The sequence below is a fragment of the Cydia amplana genome, chromosome 15 (assembly GCF_948474715.1).
Source record: "Cydia amplana chromosome 15, ilCydAmpl1.1, whole genome shotgun sequence".
NCBI classification, from domain to species: domain Eukaryota; kingdom Metazoa; phylum Arthropoda; class Insecta; order Lepidoptera; family Tortricidae; genus Cydia; species Cydia amplana.
The window spans coordinates 8,499,926-8,519,233 of NC_086083.1; the positions used below are offsets into that span (position 1 = coordinate 8,499,926).

General features: G+C 38.9%; 1 protein-coding gene across 5 annotated transcripts in view; it reads left to right on the plus strand.

Annotated features, from left to right (window-relative positions):
- The window catches only part of LOC134654550 (uncharacterized), a 107,530-nt gene that overhangs the window by 88,064 nt on the left and 158 nt on the right, over window positions 1-19,308 (plus strand). For 2 of the 5 annotated variants that reach the window (XM_063509999.1, XM_063510003.1), the window contains 11 exons: window positions 5,773-6,042; window positions 6,619-6,935; window positions 7,052-8,605; window positions 8,894-9,119; window positions 12,353-12,481; window positions 13,455-13,602; window positions 14,045-14,186; window positions 14,550-14,669; window positions 15,312-15,507; window positions 17,552-17,689; window positions 18,761-18,916. In XM_063509999.1, the coding sequence (XP_063366069.1) occupies window positions 5,773-6,042; window positions 6,619-6,935; window positions 7,052-8,605; window positions 8,894-9,119; window positions 12,353-12,481; window positions 13,455-13,602; window positions 14,045-14,186; window positions 14,550-14,669; window positions 15,312-15,507; window positions 17,552-17,689; window positions 18,761-18,916 (3,396 nt within the window). The remainder of the gene's footprint in view (window positions 1-5,772; window positions 6,043-6,618; window positions 6,936-7,051; window positions 8,606-8,893; window positions 9,120-12,352; window positions 12,482-13,454; window positions 13,603-14,044; window positions 14,187-14,549; window positions 14,670-15,311; window positions 15,508-17,551; window positions 17,690-18,760; window positions 18,917-19,308) is intronic. The other 3 variants (XM_063510000.1, XM_063510001.1, XM_063510002.1) reach the window with 3 other exon arrangements.

Here is a 19,308-nt window from a genome sequence, read left to right on the forward strand (position 1 = left end):
TAAGCTAGGAATTTGAAACTTTGTAAAAATGTACTATATTAAAAAACAAGAAAACTAATTTCTGCGTTTTCGAAAATTCATCCCCCAAGGTGGTGAAAAAGGAGTTGAAAGTTTGTATGGAGATCAAATATTTTTGTGAGTGTTGAACTTGAAACTTTGTATATGGGGATATTATTATAAGACGGGAAAAGTAATTTCAGCGTTTTTGAAAATTCATCCCCTAACAGGGTTAAAAAGGGGTTGAAAATTTGAATCCATTACAAATGCTTTGAAACTTCTTAGAAAGGCATAATAGCCGATGACAAAAAAAAATAATTGCGACGTTTTAGGTAATTCAACCCCTAAGGGGGTAAAAAAGGGGATGAAACTTTGTCCTGGGGTGCAAATTTTATTTTAAGCTAGGACCTTGAAACTTCGTAAAAAGGTATTAAATTAAAAAACAAGAAAACTAATTTCAGCGTTTTTAAAAATTCATCCCCCAAGGTGGTAAAAAAGGGGTTGAAAATTTGTACGGAGATCAAATATTTTTGAGAGTGCGGGACTTGAATCTTTGTATTTGGGGATATTATTAAAATACAGGAAAAGTAATTTCAGCGTTTTGTAAAATTCTACCCCTAACAGGGTTAAACAGGGGTTGAAAGTTTGAATCCATTACAAATGCTTTGAAACTTCTTAGAAAGGCATAATAGCCGATTACAAAAAAAAGTAATTGCAACGTTTTTGGAAATTTAACCCCTAAGGGGGTTAAAAAGGGGATGAAAGTTCGTCATAGGGTGCAAATTTTATTTTAAGCTAGGAACTTGAAACTTTGCAAAAAGATATTAAATTAAGATACAAGAAAACAAATTTCAGCGTTTTTAAAAAATCATCCCCCAAGGTGGTAAAACATGGGGTTGAAAATTTGTACGGATATCAAATATTTTTGAGAGTGCGGGACTTGAATCTTTGTATTTGATGATATTATTAGAAGACAGGACAAGTTATTTCAGTGTTTTGTAAAATTAATCCCCTAACAGGGTTAAAAAGGGGTTGAAAGTTTGTATGGAGTTCAAATTTTATTTTAAGCTAGGAACTTGAAACTTCGTAAAAATATATGTTATTAAAATACAAGAAAACTAATTTCAGCGTTTTTGAATATTCATCCCCTAAAGTGGTGAAAAAGGGGTTGAAAGTTTGTAAGGATATCAAACATTTTTTCGAACGCAGGACTTGAATCTTTGTATTTGGGGATATTATTAAAATACAGGAAAAGTAATTTCAGCGTTTTGTAAAATTCATCCCCTAACAGGGTTAAACAGGGGTTGAAAGTTTGAATCCATTACAAATGCTTTGAAACTTTTTAGAAAGGCATAATAGCCGATTACAAAAAAAAGTAATTGCAACGTTTTTGGAAATTTAACCCCTAAGGGGGTTAAAAAGGGAATGAAAGTTCGTCATAGGGTGCAAATTTTATTTTAAGCTAGGAACTTGAAACTTCGTAAAAAGGTATTAAATTAGAAACAAGAAAACTAATTTCAGCGTTTTTAAAAATTCATCCCCCAAGGTGGTAAAAAAGAGGTTGAAAATTTGTACGGAGATCAAATATTTTTGAGAGTGCGGGACTTGAATCTTTGTATTTGGGGATATTATTAAAATACAGGAAAAGTAATTTCAGCGTTTTGTAAAATTCTACCCCTAACAGGGTTAAACAGGGGTTGAAAGTTTGAATCCATTACAAATGCTTTGAAACTTCTTAGAAATGCATAATAGCCGATTACAAAAAAAAGTAATTGCAACGTTTTTGGAAATTTAACCCCTAAGGGGGTTAAAAAGGGGATGAAAGTTCGTCATAGGGTGCAAATTTTATTTTAAGCTAGGAACTTGAAACTTTGCAAAAAGGTATTAAATTAAGATACAAGAAAACAAATTTCAGCGTTTTTAAAAAAACATCCCCCAAGGTGGTAAAACATGGGGTTGAAAATTTGTACGGATATCAAATATTTTTGAGAGTGCGGGACTTGAATCTTTGTATTTGATGATATTATTAGAAGACAGGACAAGTTATTTCAGTGTTTTGTAAAATTAATCCCCTAACAGGGTTAAAAAGGGGTTGAAAGTTTGTATGGAGTTCAAATTTTATTTTAAGCTAGGAACTTGAAACTTCGTAAAAATATATGTTATTAAAATACAAGAAAACTAATTTCAGCGTTTTTGAATATTCATCCCCTAAAGTGGTGAAAAAGGGGTTGAAAGTTTGTAAGGATATCAAACATTTTTTCGAACGCAGGACTTGAATCTTTGTATTTGGGGATATTATTAAAATACAGGAAAAGTAATTTCAGCGTTTTGTAAAATTCATCCCCTAACAGGGTTAAACAGGGGTTGAAAGTTTGAATCCATTACAAATGCTTTGAAACTTCTTAGAAAGGCATAATAGCCGATTACAAAAAAAAGTAATTGCAACGTTTTTGGAAATTCAACCCCTAAGGGGGTTAAAAAGTGGATGAAAGTTCGTCTTAGGGTGCAAATTTTATTTTAAGCTAGGAACTTGAATCTTTGCAAAAAGGTATTAAATTAAGATACAAGAAAACAAATTTCAGCGTTTTTAAAAAATCATCCCCCAAGGTGGTAAAACATGGGGTTGAAAATTTGTACGGATATCAAATATTTTTGAGAGTGCGGGACTTGAATCTTTGTATTTGATGATATTATTAGAAGACAGGACAAGTTATTTCAGTGTTTTGTAAAATTAATCCCCTAACAGGGTTAAAAAGGGGTTGAAAGTTTGTATGGAGTTCAAATTTTATTTTAAGCTAGGAACTTGAAACTTCGTAAAAATATATGTTATTAAAATACAAGAAAACTAATTTCAGCGTTTTTGAATATTCATCCCCTAAAGTGGTGAAAAAGGGGTTGAAAGTTTGTATGGATATCAAACATTTTTTCGAACGCGGGACTTGAATCTTTGTATTTCGGGATATTATTAAAATACAGGAAAAGTAATTTCAGCGTTTTGTAAAATTCATCCCCTAACAGGGTTAAACAGGGGTTGAAAGTTTGAATCCATTACAAATGCTTTGAAACTTTTTAGAAAGGCATAATAGCCGATTACAAAAAAAGTAATTGCAACGTTTTTGGAAATTCAACCCCTAAGGGGGTTAAAAAGGGGATGAAAGTTCGTCTTAGGGTGCAAATTTTATTTAAAGCTAGGAACTTGCAACTTCGTAAATAGGTAGTTAGGTAGTAGGTTTTATTAAATAGAGGACATGAAAATCTTCTAAGGGGGTTTAGAGGGATTACATCGAGGACAATTTTATTCAGTTAGGGGCTTGAAACTTCGTACCTAGGTTGTGAAAGAAAAGTCTCATGCGTTGTATAATATTAATAATTAAGAAATGATTAACCGTCCTACCGCAATCTCTTGCTGCATAATGTTCTAAGCTAATGTAGAATATATAACCACCAATATACAAATCCACGCGTACGAAGTCGCGGGCAACAGCTAGTTGTTACATATTTGCCGTGACTTATTTTTAAAACGTGTTTTTCAACTAAAATACACATCAAGATTGTTTACCTTTTTTCTAATGCTAAAAAAACGAACTATAGAACGGATCTTGTTTTCCGAATACCGCGGTCTGAGTATTTCATTTATTATTAGATTAAATACATCAGCGATATTATAATTAAGGAGGTAGATATTTATACAGGTATCTACAGTAAACTAAGACTTACCTGACTTCCGCTAACTTGCAACATAAATCAATTAAGTAGACATTTCTTATGTATATTTATGAGATTGAAGAAATAGACAGGAAATGATTCTGATTATTAACTTTTATTGTAAAAGTGGTTATTTAGTTAAAAAAACGGCTAGTCGATCTACTGGTTTACTGAATTAGAACCCGAATAGTTTAATACCCTAGGTACATATATTTAACTTACTATTCCAAGACGGCTTGAAAAGTAGACCATTCAGCATTGCAAAATACATATTGTATTTACACAATATATATATATATATATTTCCGATGCAGATATGCGTCATAATACCAACGTTTAAATTACTAAAAACGTCACCAAATCTTTTTCCGATAGGTTGAATGTAGTCGTTCCTGCTGAAATATCATATGCAGGGCAGAACTTAATATAATATACAACGAGCTGCAAGGAGTGATTATAAATGGAATTCATTCATAAAGTGGCCATGCACTTTTGCAGCAGGGTGTACATGAGCCCTATACAATTAGCGTTAGTGTTGTTGGTTGGCTGCCATCCAAGAGCAGGCATCTCCAAATTACAAAGATTTAAATCTTCAGTCTACAACTAGTTTAGATAGATATGGCAGAATTTAAATTGGAAAAGTTGTTCCCGGGTTTTAAATTAGGCATGATATCCAAGTGTATAATGAGAGTGTATCAGTACCCTAAACGTTATTGATATTTGGGCGTTTTCTAAAATAAATATTGAAAACCCAATTCTCCCAGATCCTGATGTTTTTGGGTTCTTTCAACTCAGAATCACTAGCATATTCCTAGCATAATCCTAGCATAATCCTGATGATAAAAAAAATGTGTCCCAAAATGTTGTATGAAAATTGTACATTCCACTACGTCACGTTACATACAAGTGAAAAATTTTCTCATACTAAAAACGTGACGTAATAGAATGGACATTTTGGGACATCTTTTTTTAATGGTAGGATGGAGAGCGCTCGAGTCGATTCTGAGTAGAATGAGCCCAAGAAAGTCCAGATTTGAAAGAATCGGGTTTTCGATATTTATTTTAGAAAAAGCCCATTTAACATCTCATGTCGTAAACAACTGGGTACCCAGTGGTAGGCTATGACTATGACCATCTCGTTTTGCAATAAGTTTTATGAAGGTTTATGCATTTACTGTAATTAAATAATGATAAGTAACCGGAGATCTTTCCCAATTACCTACCTACACTACGTACTACGTAATACAGTCAAGTGTAAAGCTCAAAGTAATGACTGTACTTATATATATTTTTTCAAGGGTAAATTTTTACTTATTTTTTATTTTTTATTTTTCTCATTTACATTTATCTACATTTACAGTTAATGTTGGAAAAATAAAATATATATTTTTATTGCTACAATCGACTTCCAATAACAACCAACAGCTGTAGGCAGTGGACGTAAGTTCAAATGTAAGCGAATAATATTTATTGTGACGAACAATAAAATAATACCGAAGCAAACTATTTATTTTTCCTTATCAACCACACGCGGTTGCCGATACGAGTACAATGGTTGCACGGATCCACTTTATAATTATTAACGCGTAACAATAGTTACAATGAGGTTGGTTTTTGTAGTTGTTTACCTCATTACCAAACAATTATGTACTTACAATTAATGCACTAGTTCATGAATCATGTGTTTTTATCGCCTTTGCGTACTACTTAGTTCACACTTATTTTTTACTCTTCTTAAACCTTCAATCAGTCTATGGAGAGGGGGGGGGGGGGGGGGTTCACCTCTCTCTGCAGCTGACTGTACATATTTAAAAGTCTAAAATGACCTTATTACCATGGAGTAATGTCGAATGATGTTTTAACTACAATCAACAGGCTTAGTTTAAATCAGACTGAAGGATTATCTCCAGCTGAAAATTTTATAGTTGTACAACTCGAAGTTTACTTACAATTTGCAGTTGGCTTTCAGTTCAAGACTCAAAGTGTCTGTGCTGTATTGATATTCTTAAACTTTTCCTGAACCTTCCTTTAAGTATAATCTTACTAAATTCCTGCCATCTTCTGTTGCAGACAAGTCCTATCCCACATCAAGAACATTCCCGAGCTGATCCTCCTGGGCAGCGAGTCCCCAACCGCCCGCCGTCTCCCCATCTTCTCCCTCATGGTGAAGCATCCTCGGGGCACGTTCCTCCACCACAACTTCGTGTGCGCGGTCCTGAACGACGTGTTCGGTATCCAGGCCAGGGGAGGGCTGGACAGCAATATGAACTACGGTTCCGATATACTAGGCATTGACGACCAACTGCTGAAGGAATATGAGAAACTGCTGCATGTCGAAACGTGAGTAATCTTATTTTAGCAGTGACTATGTGATTTCAATTTAAGTTTGAACATTTCATCTCGTACAGTCAGCTGCAGAGAAAAGGTACCACCTCTGCATACATAATACTTATATGCAGGGGGATGGGGGGCTGGTTGTCATCTCTCTCTGTAGCTGACTGTACCTAAGTTTGTCGTAGGTTTGGCACGTATCGGTTTGGTATTTAGTGTTTATATAAGTTTGAAAATGCCAATCCCCAAATTATTTGAGTTAGCAAACAACGCACAGTCAATATTGCTTTAACCGTGGTCATGGTTTGCATTTTTTTCGATCGGGTTTTAGGCGCAGAAAATATTTTGCTAAACCTAACATAACATAAAACAAATAAACGACTATTAGGACGACATGGAAATGTACTTATGTATTAAGACGACACTAAATACTGGCTATTATTCAAAGGATGGCCATTTTAGCTCGCATCTAGCTAATTACTTGCTAAGGGTGCCATGTGTTCTCACAACCTTTTACTGTAACAACTACATGTACCATGGTTTCGCAATAAAGGATTTTATTCTATCCTATTCTAATTCTTACAGACAAAAGGAGATAGCACGGGTGAGGAAACTAAGCGCTGTCAAGCTTCCTGATGTACCCATACACAACGAGCACCTCAGGCCTGGCTTCTGCAGGGTCTCCCTACAATACTTCATGTCCGATAGCGAACTGGCATTCGTCCTCGAGGCTTTGAAAATGGTTGCCACTGAAGGATGGAAGATATTGCCCCAATATGTGGTGAACCCGCAGACGGGACAGTGGAAGCACCACACATGCTCCACACTAAGAGACAGAAGATCCCTGTATTCATTGAGGTTCCATGACGGAAAAATTACGGCCAACGAAAGAAGAGTCTCGGGTAAGCACAAAATGACGCGTACTAATTGTGGGAATGTTTATCTACGATAATTAAGACAGCGATTGTTTATAGCCGCATTGTTTGTAAATCATTAATAATGTTAACGGTTATTTCAGGGCCAGGAATATTCCCGCAAACATATACGGAATGTTTGCAAACTGCCAGAAATCTATTCAACCGGGCAAGAAAATTGGCAATGAAATGTTCGACAGCTGAGCCGGAAGTCAGTTTCAATCCTCGCATCGACTATCTGCGCTGGTTCATGTTGCCCAAAGAGGCCCATGACCTTCTTCTGGGGCGGTCAGCGAATGTCAAGCATATTGTGCCATTTGATCCTTCCGGATACACCGGGGCCAGAAAGAGTCTACACACGAGAGCTAATATCACCTCATCACCTATTTTAGGATCATCGCCGCGTCACTTCAGTCTTTCGGCTATCGACGACTGTCAGATATTCAGATTGAAGCAGAAACAACAGTACTTTTCAAGAGAGTCTAGTCTTAGAGAGACGCCGCCGAAGGAGGAAGGTACTCCGACGTCGCATCCAGTTAAGTTTGCTGTTGGAGAATCAATATCGCCTCTCCGCCTGTGTCCACAGTCAGCGCAGCCTCTGCTGATTCGATCGAGATGCTACAGTTTAGGATCGGATAGTCCTGCTGTAGCATTCAGTGCACAAACAAAACTGAACCTCGGGTTGAAAGAAACTAGTCCAAACAGTATCACCCAGAAAACTAGTTTCTGCAACTGCGGGAGTCAGACTGATCTCCAATCGTTGGATGATCCCATGATCTCACCCCCAGTATTTCCTTTTAGTACTCAAAGCAGCACATCTGACTGTAGTCAGCTTGGACGTTCATCTCCAACGACGTCTTTGACATCGCAGACATCTGAGGATCTCCAGGCCTATGTCAAAGAGATGACAAAAGATATATGCACTGAGATTAAGTCAGAGATCCGGGAAGTAATATCCAGGGTAGATGATATTTTGGAAAATTCTGAAGCGGTTGATCAGTCAAATCTTAGTATAAACTCAATTTCTAGTAGTAGTGATAGGAATTCTGTATCAGTGATGGACGTAGCTGAGTATCTAATGGGAATGTCAAAGGAAATGGCTTCTGAAGTCAAGAGCGAGATCAGGGAAATGGTTAATCAAGTTGACGAGATGATATCACCTGAATACACCGGATATAGTTCCAGAAAGAGTTCACCTCCACAAACAGGGAGAATGAGGATAGGATCTGGGCCGGAGTTAGGATTAGATTTGAAAAGAACATCGCAGTGTTTGCGGAAGTGTCCTACGAGCCCTGTTCTGCCGACTCAGTTGGATAATGAAGATGAAAACAGACGTTTCAAAAGATCGCCATCCTCGCCTTCGCCAAAATCTGCTCAGTGCACACCTCTGCACGAAGCTTCGGGCCCGCACAACATTTCCTTTAACTCCAGTGAAACTTCAACGCCCGAGACCATCATCCAGGTGGTGTCTTCACAGAACTCTCCAAACATGCCCAAGTCGATAAGCTCAAACAAACTCTCTGACGACGAAGCTTGCTCAGACACGACCTGTAGACATTGTTCTGTCAAAAAACATTGGTGCCAAAACCCTTCAGTCAGCTCACAAGACAGTGGAATTAACATGTGTTACACTGAGACTGATTCATATTTAGAGTTCGGTAAGTGTTATTATTTTATCAAAAATTCTAAATTTAATTAGAAAGAATTCTAGTAAGTAATATAAATCAGTCAAAGCATGCATCAATTTACGCTATGGCTTTATTACAAGTACCATTCATTTTTTTTATGAAATCTAGTTTTGTACAGTTGTTGTCCAGTTTTAATCCGCCATTTTATTGATCATATGAAGTGCTTTGTAGCAACAAGATTCTATTGTGTTATCTTTTCACCGCATAAACGATTAACCTATGCGACTTTGTGCTATTAATTTAAAATGATTTTCACAGTCAAATGGCGAACGTCTTCTGACCCAACAACAACCAACAAAGCCAAGAAGCTGCAAGGTAAACTGAGAATGTGCCAAAAACATGACAAAAGCGAGGTGCCGGATATCATCGAGGGGGTGCCAGTGTGTTCTGGTGACCACGGACGCTCCGCCAAGAGATACAGCGAGGTGGTTGCTGAAGGAAGAGTGGTCTTTGACATACCTGACGATCAGGAGAATAAAGACAGGTCAGTTTCATTCTTCAGTCTTATAACTTTTTTGCTATGTCTATAGTTGAGACAGTCTTGCTTGGTTGTCTTGCACTTTAAGATCTTCTCGTACAAACATTGGGTCGACCAAAAGTCTCAGGAAAACCTGTCAGTCCTGTTGGTCGAACTTGAATGTCTGGGGACGTAGAAATATATTAATCTGAAATCATAAAGCCGTTAGTCAAAGGTTAATACTCTCGTTGTAAAACTTGGCAATAGTTTTAGCCCGTGTCAATTTGAAAGCAAATTAGCTGCCGAGTTTCTTGGCAATCCGTCAGGCGGTCTGGTATGCTTCATTTCACAATTTATTACGCTAGACAACGGACAAATTATCTTTCTGAATTTGACTCTTATCCTTTTGTTCCGCTACACATTTATAATGTTCGTGTAATTATGTTTAATTATGTTTATGAGCAAGAAAATGAGGCTCATCAGTCATAACTTGGATATTATAACTTATAACATAGGTGTCTTAAAGGTCGAGATGAATCGTACCAACCACTAGGTACTATCCTACTATGCGAGCGTTCAATTATACACAAACATTTTTTTTTTCATTTACTTGTGTGTGAAAAAAATGGTCAAAAAAATTTAACTTTTTTTCAAATGGATAAATTTGTTCAATAAGAAAAGTAAGGTAAGAACTAAGAATAAATACTTCCTATACAAGATAGGTACTATAACTTATCTTGTATAGGAAGTATTTTTTATCTTATAAGATTAACGCTAATGTCTTACGATACCTAGATTTAAATCTAAATCATTATAAGATCGATATGATTTTTTTTAACCAATAAGCAAAGAAATTTATTAAGCAATCAGTTTGAAACGCATTAGATACCTTACTGCACTATCATAACCAGTATGCATCTCTTGGCAATCCCAACTATTTCTATTCAGGCAGCAGTGCCAAATGGCAGTGCCAACGTTATCGGCCCTCCCGGCGCCAAGCCGCTCGACCTTCGCCAATCATTCGAGAAAGATGATAATAGTCTGATTTGATTTATTTTTAATTAATTAAATGATTTACGAATTCCGGTTATTCATAAAGGGCAATGTTGGGAAGACCGGATATAAAATTAATTGCAATTTGCAGGGAAGATCGGCATAGGGCAAGAAAAGAACTCTCTATTTGTATTGTAGGCATACGCACATCGCTCAGACACTCAGACACAGTCAGAAAGGAAGAGCTTCACTCTTTCCGCTGTACCGACACCTTCTGTAAGTGGAACATGTGTATCTCCCCTTATAGACGGTCTTTACCACATTGAGCTTTGGTAAATAGGCGATTGTAATTTATTTATTTATATTTGATTTTACTTGTTTGACTATATAATATCGGAATCTATGCATAGGTAATACATTAGCGTCGTCGCGTCGGTAAAACACGCACTTCCCATGTACTGATTGTACAGTCACCTGCAATAATATGTATCTTGAACAACGAATCGCGCAAAAATATCTGACACAATCTTATCCCACCAAAAACATTTTCATGTAAAATGTTGCCAAGACGAAACCATAAGGCTCGCACTGACAAAAAGTTATCAGATCTCTTGTAGAGCCAAACTTCTAACTCTACGAGTACAAGCCCTAACTTCACAAACTCTACACCTTAGTCAAAATATGTGGCTTGACCGTTTCGCTACTGTCACATGGACGTAAGGTGAAAAATGTATTCACTATTCATTATTTTTTATAATACAATAGTTCTTGGAGTATCGAAACGGCCAAGCCACATATTTTGACTAAGGTGTAGAGTTTGTGAAGTTAGGGCTTGTACTCGTAGAGTTAGAAGTTTGGCTCTACAAGAGATCTGATAACTTTTTGTCAGTGCGAGCCTTATGGTTTCGTCTTGGCAACATTTTACATGAAAATGTTTTTGGTGGGATTTCACTTCTTTTTGTAAGTTGCTTCCATCCCCTAATTTAAAGGGTTGCGCGTGTGATTTAAGGACCTACTATTAAAAATCCTGAAATACGTACCTCGGGGCATCTTTTATACAATCTGCTTTTTACTGATTCCCCATACAACCTTCAACCCTCTTTTTCCCCTAACGCCCTTTTCCACCCCCTTTTCACCCTTACGGGGTGATTTTGGGGTTGAAAACTATTCTATGCCATTCCCCATTACAAAAACTATCTACATACCAAATTTCAACTAAATCGGTTCAGCGGTTATTGATTTCCCATACAAAACTCCACCCCCCTTTTCCCCCCCTTAGGGACAAAAAATTTCAAGTTTTTGAATTTTTTTGTTGTTTGTGTACTAATATTATCTTACATACCAAATTTCAGCTTCCTAGGACTTCAGGAAGTACCCTAGAGGTTTTGATGATCAACAGTGAGTGAGTGAGTCAGTGACGAAATCGGGGTTTTTTAGTTATGAATAAAATCTTAAGTATAAGAGCTATGCAATTGAAATTTTTTATGTTTAATAAGTCCACTATTGACATCATATCCCGAGAATTTTGTTTATCTGGTATAATCCAAACCCAAGTTATGAGGGTTCAAAAAAACGACGAAGCGCTTCGAGAAAAGGTAGTAGTGCCCTTGCGCTTCGCTTTGCTCGTCTTGGCGGGGGCACTACCGTGCCCCCAGATTCGTAGAGCCATAAGTGCATGTCAATTGTCAATGTTTTGCGTGTTGTGTTGTTGCAGATTATTCCATTACAAAATATCGGTTTTAATTTAGTAATTCGACTTTTCGGTGTTCAATAAAATTGATTCGACTCGGCTACGGATTACGAATACAAAACATTATCGATAAAGCGTTCCTAGTCATACGTATTTTACGATGAACGTTTGTGAATTAAAATGTAGTACCTATCGCAAATATACCTAACCTAAGTATATTTGTGAGTGAACTTTATGGTGCGACATTCTAATGTTATATACATATATACATAACACATCCAAATTTCAATGATGTTCTAATTGTTCAACATAAATTACGGTTTCTAAACACTCTTTTCCCATGGAAGAATCTTTGCACAATGAGCCTTCATCTCTTTCCAGTACACGATCGCTATTCCCGAAGCCCTGTTGACCACGTTTTTCTGCAGAAAGCGACCAACTCTTTGTCAAAGTTACCTTAACATATTGAACTTGGTGGCTTTCTGCATTGATAAAAATTGAATTGGTCACTTTCTACAAACTACGGTCCATTTATTCTGCAATAGCAACATCTCACTCGAAGTGTTCCCCGTTGCAGATGTAAGGACAAACGGTCGAGCCGATCGTCGAACGCGTCGAGCGGTTCGGAGAACAGTTCGCGCTCGAGCGGGTCGAGCGGGTACGGGACCGACCAGAGGGACTCGCGGGACGAACTCTTTGAGAAAGGGTGAGGGAATTACTAACACTGCCCTTTATCACAGAATAAGTAATAGTATTATCATACAGAACGGACACGCACCGCCCCGCCCCGACTCGGATTACCTCGCCCGCGACAGGCCGCGACATGAATGTGTGCGTAAGTCGCTCTACTGAGAGCATGTCAGGATTCCGTCAGAAACTCAATGACGCGTGTACAGACGTGCCGTGCACACATATAAACGCAAATCATTTTTGATGTATGGCGTGTCCGCCCTGTGCCTTTATGTAGAGAGCGCGATATTTACTGAGAACATCTGAGTTTGTCTGTTAGGTATTTTAATAACAAACCTTCCGTGAGACACAGACTCGCAGAGCACTCGCAGAGTGTTTATATAATATTTGGTTGTTCCAACTTCTCTGAGAATCTTGGTAAAGGTATATAACCTCTTGAAAGGATCTGCATTTGGCAGCCCTTTTGATTGCACTCTGTTCTTTCCTTACAAATAGTTTCTGAAGGCAACGTCTTAATGAAACCATAAAGGAGCTTTTCTTTGGAAATCCTAAGAGGATAGAATCGCCAGAAGATAAATTTGATTTATGTGACCTGGCTGATGATCTCAGCGGATGTCAAAGCTAAATACCAGTGGCCTTTGGAATTAACGTTATTGTTTTGGCTTTTTATTATAGGTATTATTATTAGTAGCCTAGAGCGTCCCGCGAGTTTCTTAACGTATCTTAGTTTTTATAGCAATAAAATAACGCTTTACCTATATAATGAGCTCTAATTCGTTGCTTACCTTACTTACCTGCTTTCTAATTTGCAACGATGAGCAAAAATTGGCACGGCGACTTGCGAACCTGATAAGCCAGCAGAATAGCTTTTAAGCAATTCTGCTGGCTTATCAGGTATGCTTTTAAGCATATGTAACCGCTTCTCTGCTTGAGCCCAAGCGATACAGAATCATATCGACTTCATTTAAATCTTCTCTCTTCTTCCACAGCAGTTCGTTCAAGCCTGAGTGCTGCTGGGAGGAGACAGAGCAGGACGACAGCAGTGCGTGCTCCGATACGTCGCTTCCCGACTTCACTTTAGACGACGAGGGCAAGTGGCACTGCCCGCCGAAGGATGTGTGGAAGCCCACGATTGAGGTGAGACACGTCACAGAGATGACAAAAGGAAATATTCTTTGAATATCCCTTGGAATGCAAACAATGCATTTAGTAGCGAATCCATTTGCAAAAAGTTATCTTAAAGGTTTGCGGCGCGGTATCTACCGCGGTAGGTCACGCGACCTATACGGCAAAAATCACGTTTTCATCGAAGTTCGAATATATACACTGTAAAGATACGACACTTAATGTGAATTACATGTTTTACATCCATACTCCTGATAAATATCCTGATAATTATGCAAATGTTCTTTTTTTAAGGACAATATTCCGAGTCATTCATATGGGTATAAATTCTCGAGAAGCGCACCTGATGCCTCAAATTATGACGTACGTCGTAATTGAGAGCTGGTCCAGTTGTTACAATTTGAGGCATCAGTGTGAAGATCGCAGAAATGAACACAAACTCTTGTAATTCCAGGCGATTCAAGAATACGACATGATCCGAGCCGGCGACAAGGTGCTGGTGTGCTTGTCGGGAGGCCGGGACTCCATCGCGCTCCTCCACACCATGCATCAGTACCAGTTCTACGCGAGGTCCAAGGGCACGCACTTTAGCATCGGTAAGTATTTTTACAAGTCAAACAGGGGCACGCTTCTCAAAAGCTTGTAACTTGTAATACAAGTGGCAGTTCCTTTCTAACAAAAGCTGTCAAAAAGTGACATCCGCTTGCATTACAAGTTATACACTTTTGAAAAACGGGCCCCAGGGACTTGAAATACAAAAGTAACACCATCATTGTCAGCCTATTTGAATCTAAAGTCATCTGCGGCCGCTTTCATCCATATTTTTACAAGCACCTTGTACATAAAACGAACACTTGAAACTCTAGGTGTGGAGTCCTTAGTAAATAGATGCCAGTGACCTTAGCATAACTATTTTTTACCATTATTGTGGCGGTAAAGAAGTTCCACTATAATTTCAGGAGCGTTATTCGTGCACGAGTCGAATTCGGACGTGGACCCGCTGCACCTCATGGCGTACTGCCGGACCCTCGGGGTCAAACTCATCTACCAGGACAAGATGGACGAAGAAGACTCGCAGAGTAAGTTCCATCAATTATATGTAAGAGACACTGTTCAACAACACAGGATCTTGCGAAGGTTTTCATTCTCTGACCTGAAATCCAATATAGTTAGCTAGTCACTTTAAAGTGTCTTGAGAATTGCTGGTCATTTACCAATTTTGCCAATTTTTAGTTTGATTGATGAAGTACCTCAGTCCTCAGCAAGACCCCAGCCAGTGACGCAATAAAAGTGATAGTGTTGTTTTTCAAGTTATTTGTGCTTTATTCGCAGTAAATCCTATTGAAAGTAAATCCTCAAGGGAAGATATAAAATAGTAACCTGACTTGGTCAACATGTTTGTGGATCTATTTATTACAAATTTCGATATTTACTTCTGTATGTCATAAATATCGTGGCATCTGAGTCTTTTTCGTAGACTTGATATAACGTGTTTGTCGTAACAGCATAGAATAAATAATAGTACTAGGTACAGAAGATTCACTCTCTAACAAAACACGTCTATTACGACAGACAAGTATGACCATTAGGTGGCGCAGGCGCGAGCAGGCGTCCGTTCCATAGCTGTGCGCGGCAACTACTATGGCTACCATAATTGGCGTGGGATGCATGTACTTGCATGTTACGCCACGCCTGGTAACAGCTAACCCGTTGTATTTCAGGGGGCAACAGCAACCGCGCCGAGCTCCACCGCTGGGCGTCGCACGCGGTGCGCCGGCGCGCGTACGCCGCGGCGGCCGCGCACGGCTACGGCGTGGCGGCGCTCGCGCAACATCTAGACTACGCTGCGAGAGCGTTCATAGCCAGCGCGTTCCACGGCGGCGCCCTAGGGACTGTTAAGGCTCATTATAGAGTCAGGTAAGCTCGGACACCTAAAACAGTGCGAACGTCACAACTATTTTCTTGCTTGTGCGTCCAGAGTGGAGTTAAATATGGGTTAAGGTAGGGGTCAAACTTTTTTATCTGGGGGCCATATTGCATCTGTGATTGCATCTACACAAACTTTCACGCGGGCCACCATCGGTTTTATTTTTGCGCCGGAAAATCGGCTATCGCACAGAACAAGTTAGAATGGCGATGCGAGCAGGGTACGTGTCGCCGCGGGGTTTTGAGCAAACGCTCGCATGCTACTCGCCCGCGCTGACCGAAAAACGAAGTAAACATGCCTTTTTGCGCCACAATAACGTTCAGATTAAGAAGCCAGACATCAAATCTGTCTGTAGGAGGCGTATCCATTCACCACACACACAAGGCGCTAGCTAGTTTTTACTACCGTTGCGCGAGTGTTAGTAAATGTGGAGAGGAACGAGCGGCGACACCGGTTTCGATACTAACTGCGCGCGATAGCCATTCTAACCTCTTTAATATGTTCTGTGGGCTATCGTAAGGCGAAGGCCCACTGTTGACCACAGTGGGCTTCCGCGTTAGCTGTCCGCGTGCCGGATTTAAATGCCTCACGGGCCGGGGTTTGGAGACCCCTGGGTTAAGGTATTACAGGTGGTACGAAGAGTTACGCATTTATATTTGTAGCTGTATATATTTAGTCATGATAGATTTTAGTATGTTACTGATTATCGAATAGGCGTAACGGAGCAATTGAACCATCAGAACACACTGAATAAGGTAAGATTATAAAGGAATGTTAGTTACACCCACGAATCCGTATTCATCAAAAACACTTAAGTCTGATATTATTTTTCAATAACTATAGTGTTTCTTTAGATAAGAATGTATCACACTTGAGAGTAATTTTCTAATACGAGTATCATATCCATTTCCCCACACGCTGCTTGTAGCGGCTCACTGCAAATGGAGAGTGACACGTTAGTTCTCAGCCTCTGCCATTGCGATGAATCCGGCGCCGTCAAACCCCACTATAAAGTTAGGTAAGCTGTATAACGACTAGACGCCTCTGAGTCACACGGTCCGTATACTAAATCTAAAGCTGGTCAAGCAAATCTTGTCAGTAAAAAAAAAGCGAAATTCAAAATTTATATGGGACGATAACCCTTCGCGCCTACATTTTTCAAATTTGCCGCCTTTTTCTACTGACAAGATCTGCTTGACCAGCTTTAGTTGACTTATTTTACTGTTGATATGTCCGAATTTGTAAGAATTTGTTTTGTTGAGTTTCTGACTATTAGGCAAAGGGTTTATGTGACGATAAAAAAATCGAAATTTCGATCTACGTAGGTAATCTCGGACACTTTAACAATTTCGTAAGGAAAACGGAATTCCCTATATGGGATTTCCTAAAAGATTCCGAGAATATTGTAAAAGTTTAAGTTTAGTTAGTTTAAGTGTTAGGTATTTTTCATGCAAGAAATAAAACACCAGAAGATTAATAGAGAAACGTAGACAGCAGTTATTTTTAGACACCATTTCTATTTTAAAACCCGTATAAAAGTATAAAGAGTAGGTAATTTGATCGTGACGTCACATGCTAGTGTTTCATATAAATTTCATAGTAGCAAAATCGTTTTGACAGTTCTAAATAAGAAACTAATTTGACTAGTAGTCAAATACCCCGTTGTTCCGATTTTGGGTTTCCTGGGCAAGAACCACATAAAATAAAGTCGGCAGGAGGACGAGGTTAAATGAAACGTTTCACTGTCTAAAAACAATTTACATGTTTTTAGGGTTCCTTACTTCAAAAGGAAAAAACGGAATCCTTATAGGATCACTTGTGCATCTGTCTGTTCGACCATTCCCCCCTTTATCTCCGAAACTACTGGGTCTAAAATTTTGAAAAAAATACATAATATAGTTCTTTACATATAGATGACAGAAAAACCTATTAGAAATGTGCAGTCAAGCGTGAGTCGGAGTTAATGTAACCCTTGGAACGCGGGTCCGAGTCGCATTTTGCCGGGTTTTTTTTAACTTAAACGGTTATTTCCAGGGAGCACTCACTGCGCATAATCCGTCCGCTGATCTACGTGCGCGAGCGCGCGCTGGACGCGTTCAGCGTGGCGCGCATGTTGCCCGACTTCCGCGGAGAGGTGGCGCTGCCCGACGCGCAGGGCGCCCACAATGATGGGTGAGTTTTTGTTATATACTTGGTCAACCAGATCTTGACAGTAGAAAAGGGTGGCAAATTTGAAAAATGTAGGCGCGAAGGGATATCGTCCCATAGATAATTTGAATTTCGCGGCTTTTTTTACTGACAACATTTGGTTGACCAGCTATACTTTCCCTGCTGTTACTGTATGTAAACGACGCCTTAACCTATTGAACGCCACGCATAAAGTGTCATTAAATAGAACTTGCCAACTATGTAAACAAAAGTTACTAGTAATTTGACATTCAGTGTCAATTTTAGTATGGCGGTTTGTTTACATAGTTAGCAAGTTCTATTGAATGACACTTAAGGCGTATATACGAGGGGCGTCTGAAAAGTTCGCGGCCTTAGAATTTTTATTAAAGAGAGTATTAAAGTAAATGTTAATTATTAATAGTTAATAGTAGGTAGTTAATGATCGTTAGTACCGGCGGCAATATTTAAACTGCCAAAGAGGCAGGGAAAAAAGTAGCATAGTTTTTTTTTATAGATTAGGCCGCGAATAATGCAGCCTCCCGTCGTAGATATTACACGCCTAAAACTAATTGGAATGCATGAAAATTGTAACCGTGTGCCTCTGTGGCCGCCTTTGGCGGTCAAAGGGTTAAAGGGTCCAAGGACGAAAGGCGCCGTTACATTTATAAAAGTTTTGTTTATCGCGTTTAAAATCAGCTAAAACGACTATTAATTCACAAATTGAATTATGAACGCCTTAACTGTAAATCTGCTGTAGGTAAACACTTTTATGTTAACACGTTCACTGTCCCAACTGTTAACTTTCAACCTTACAGCCTTTTAATAGAGGCTTGCCCCACATCAGTGTTGGCCGAAAGTTAATGCGAATTGAAAATGTTGGCCATTAACCATTATAAATTGAACCTTAAACCGTATCGGACGATTATAGTTTACGATTCAATTTATAATGGTTAATGGCCAGCATTTTCAATTTGCATTAACTTTCGGCCAACACTGCCCCACATATGGGTCACGGGACAGTGAAAGTGTTAAATTTTGTTTGTATAAAACTTTATACTAATATTTTACTTCCAGACAAGAACGCGAGCGTTCAACAGAATCAGTCCACGTGCGGCGTTCCATCTCGGAGCCACTGGAGTGCGCGAGAGACGTGCTGGCACTACACGAGAGGCTGCATCCGTACCTGTTCGCCAGTCTCAAGAGCGCCTTGCATCCACTCATCAGCGCCAGGTAGGCCCCTCTAGAATTATAGTGTGTCAAAGGACTGTCACATTTCAAACATAGACAGTGTCATAATGTCATTCACGGATAAATGAATTTTCATTTACGTTTGTATGGAGAAGTGGCCGCAGTGTATCCTCTTAACTTATTGAAAATGCGAGATATAAGGTATAGGTACTTACAACGTGACTACTTACATATTCAGTGGTATAGAGAAATATAGTAAGAATAGTGCTCACTCCATACATCAGTTTTGGTACCAAAAAGTCTTTTCGTAGTCAACATCCAGCATCGAGTAGCGGAATCATCAGTACCGCTACCTGATACGCAAGTCTCGCAAGTCGCGACTCACGAAAATTGTATTGAACAACAATTTACAACTAATATTTTTATTACTAATA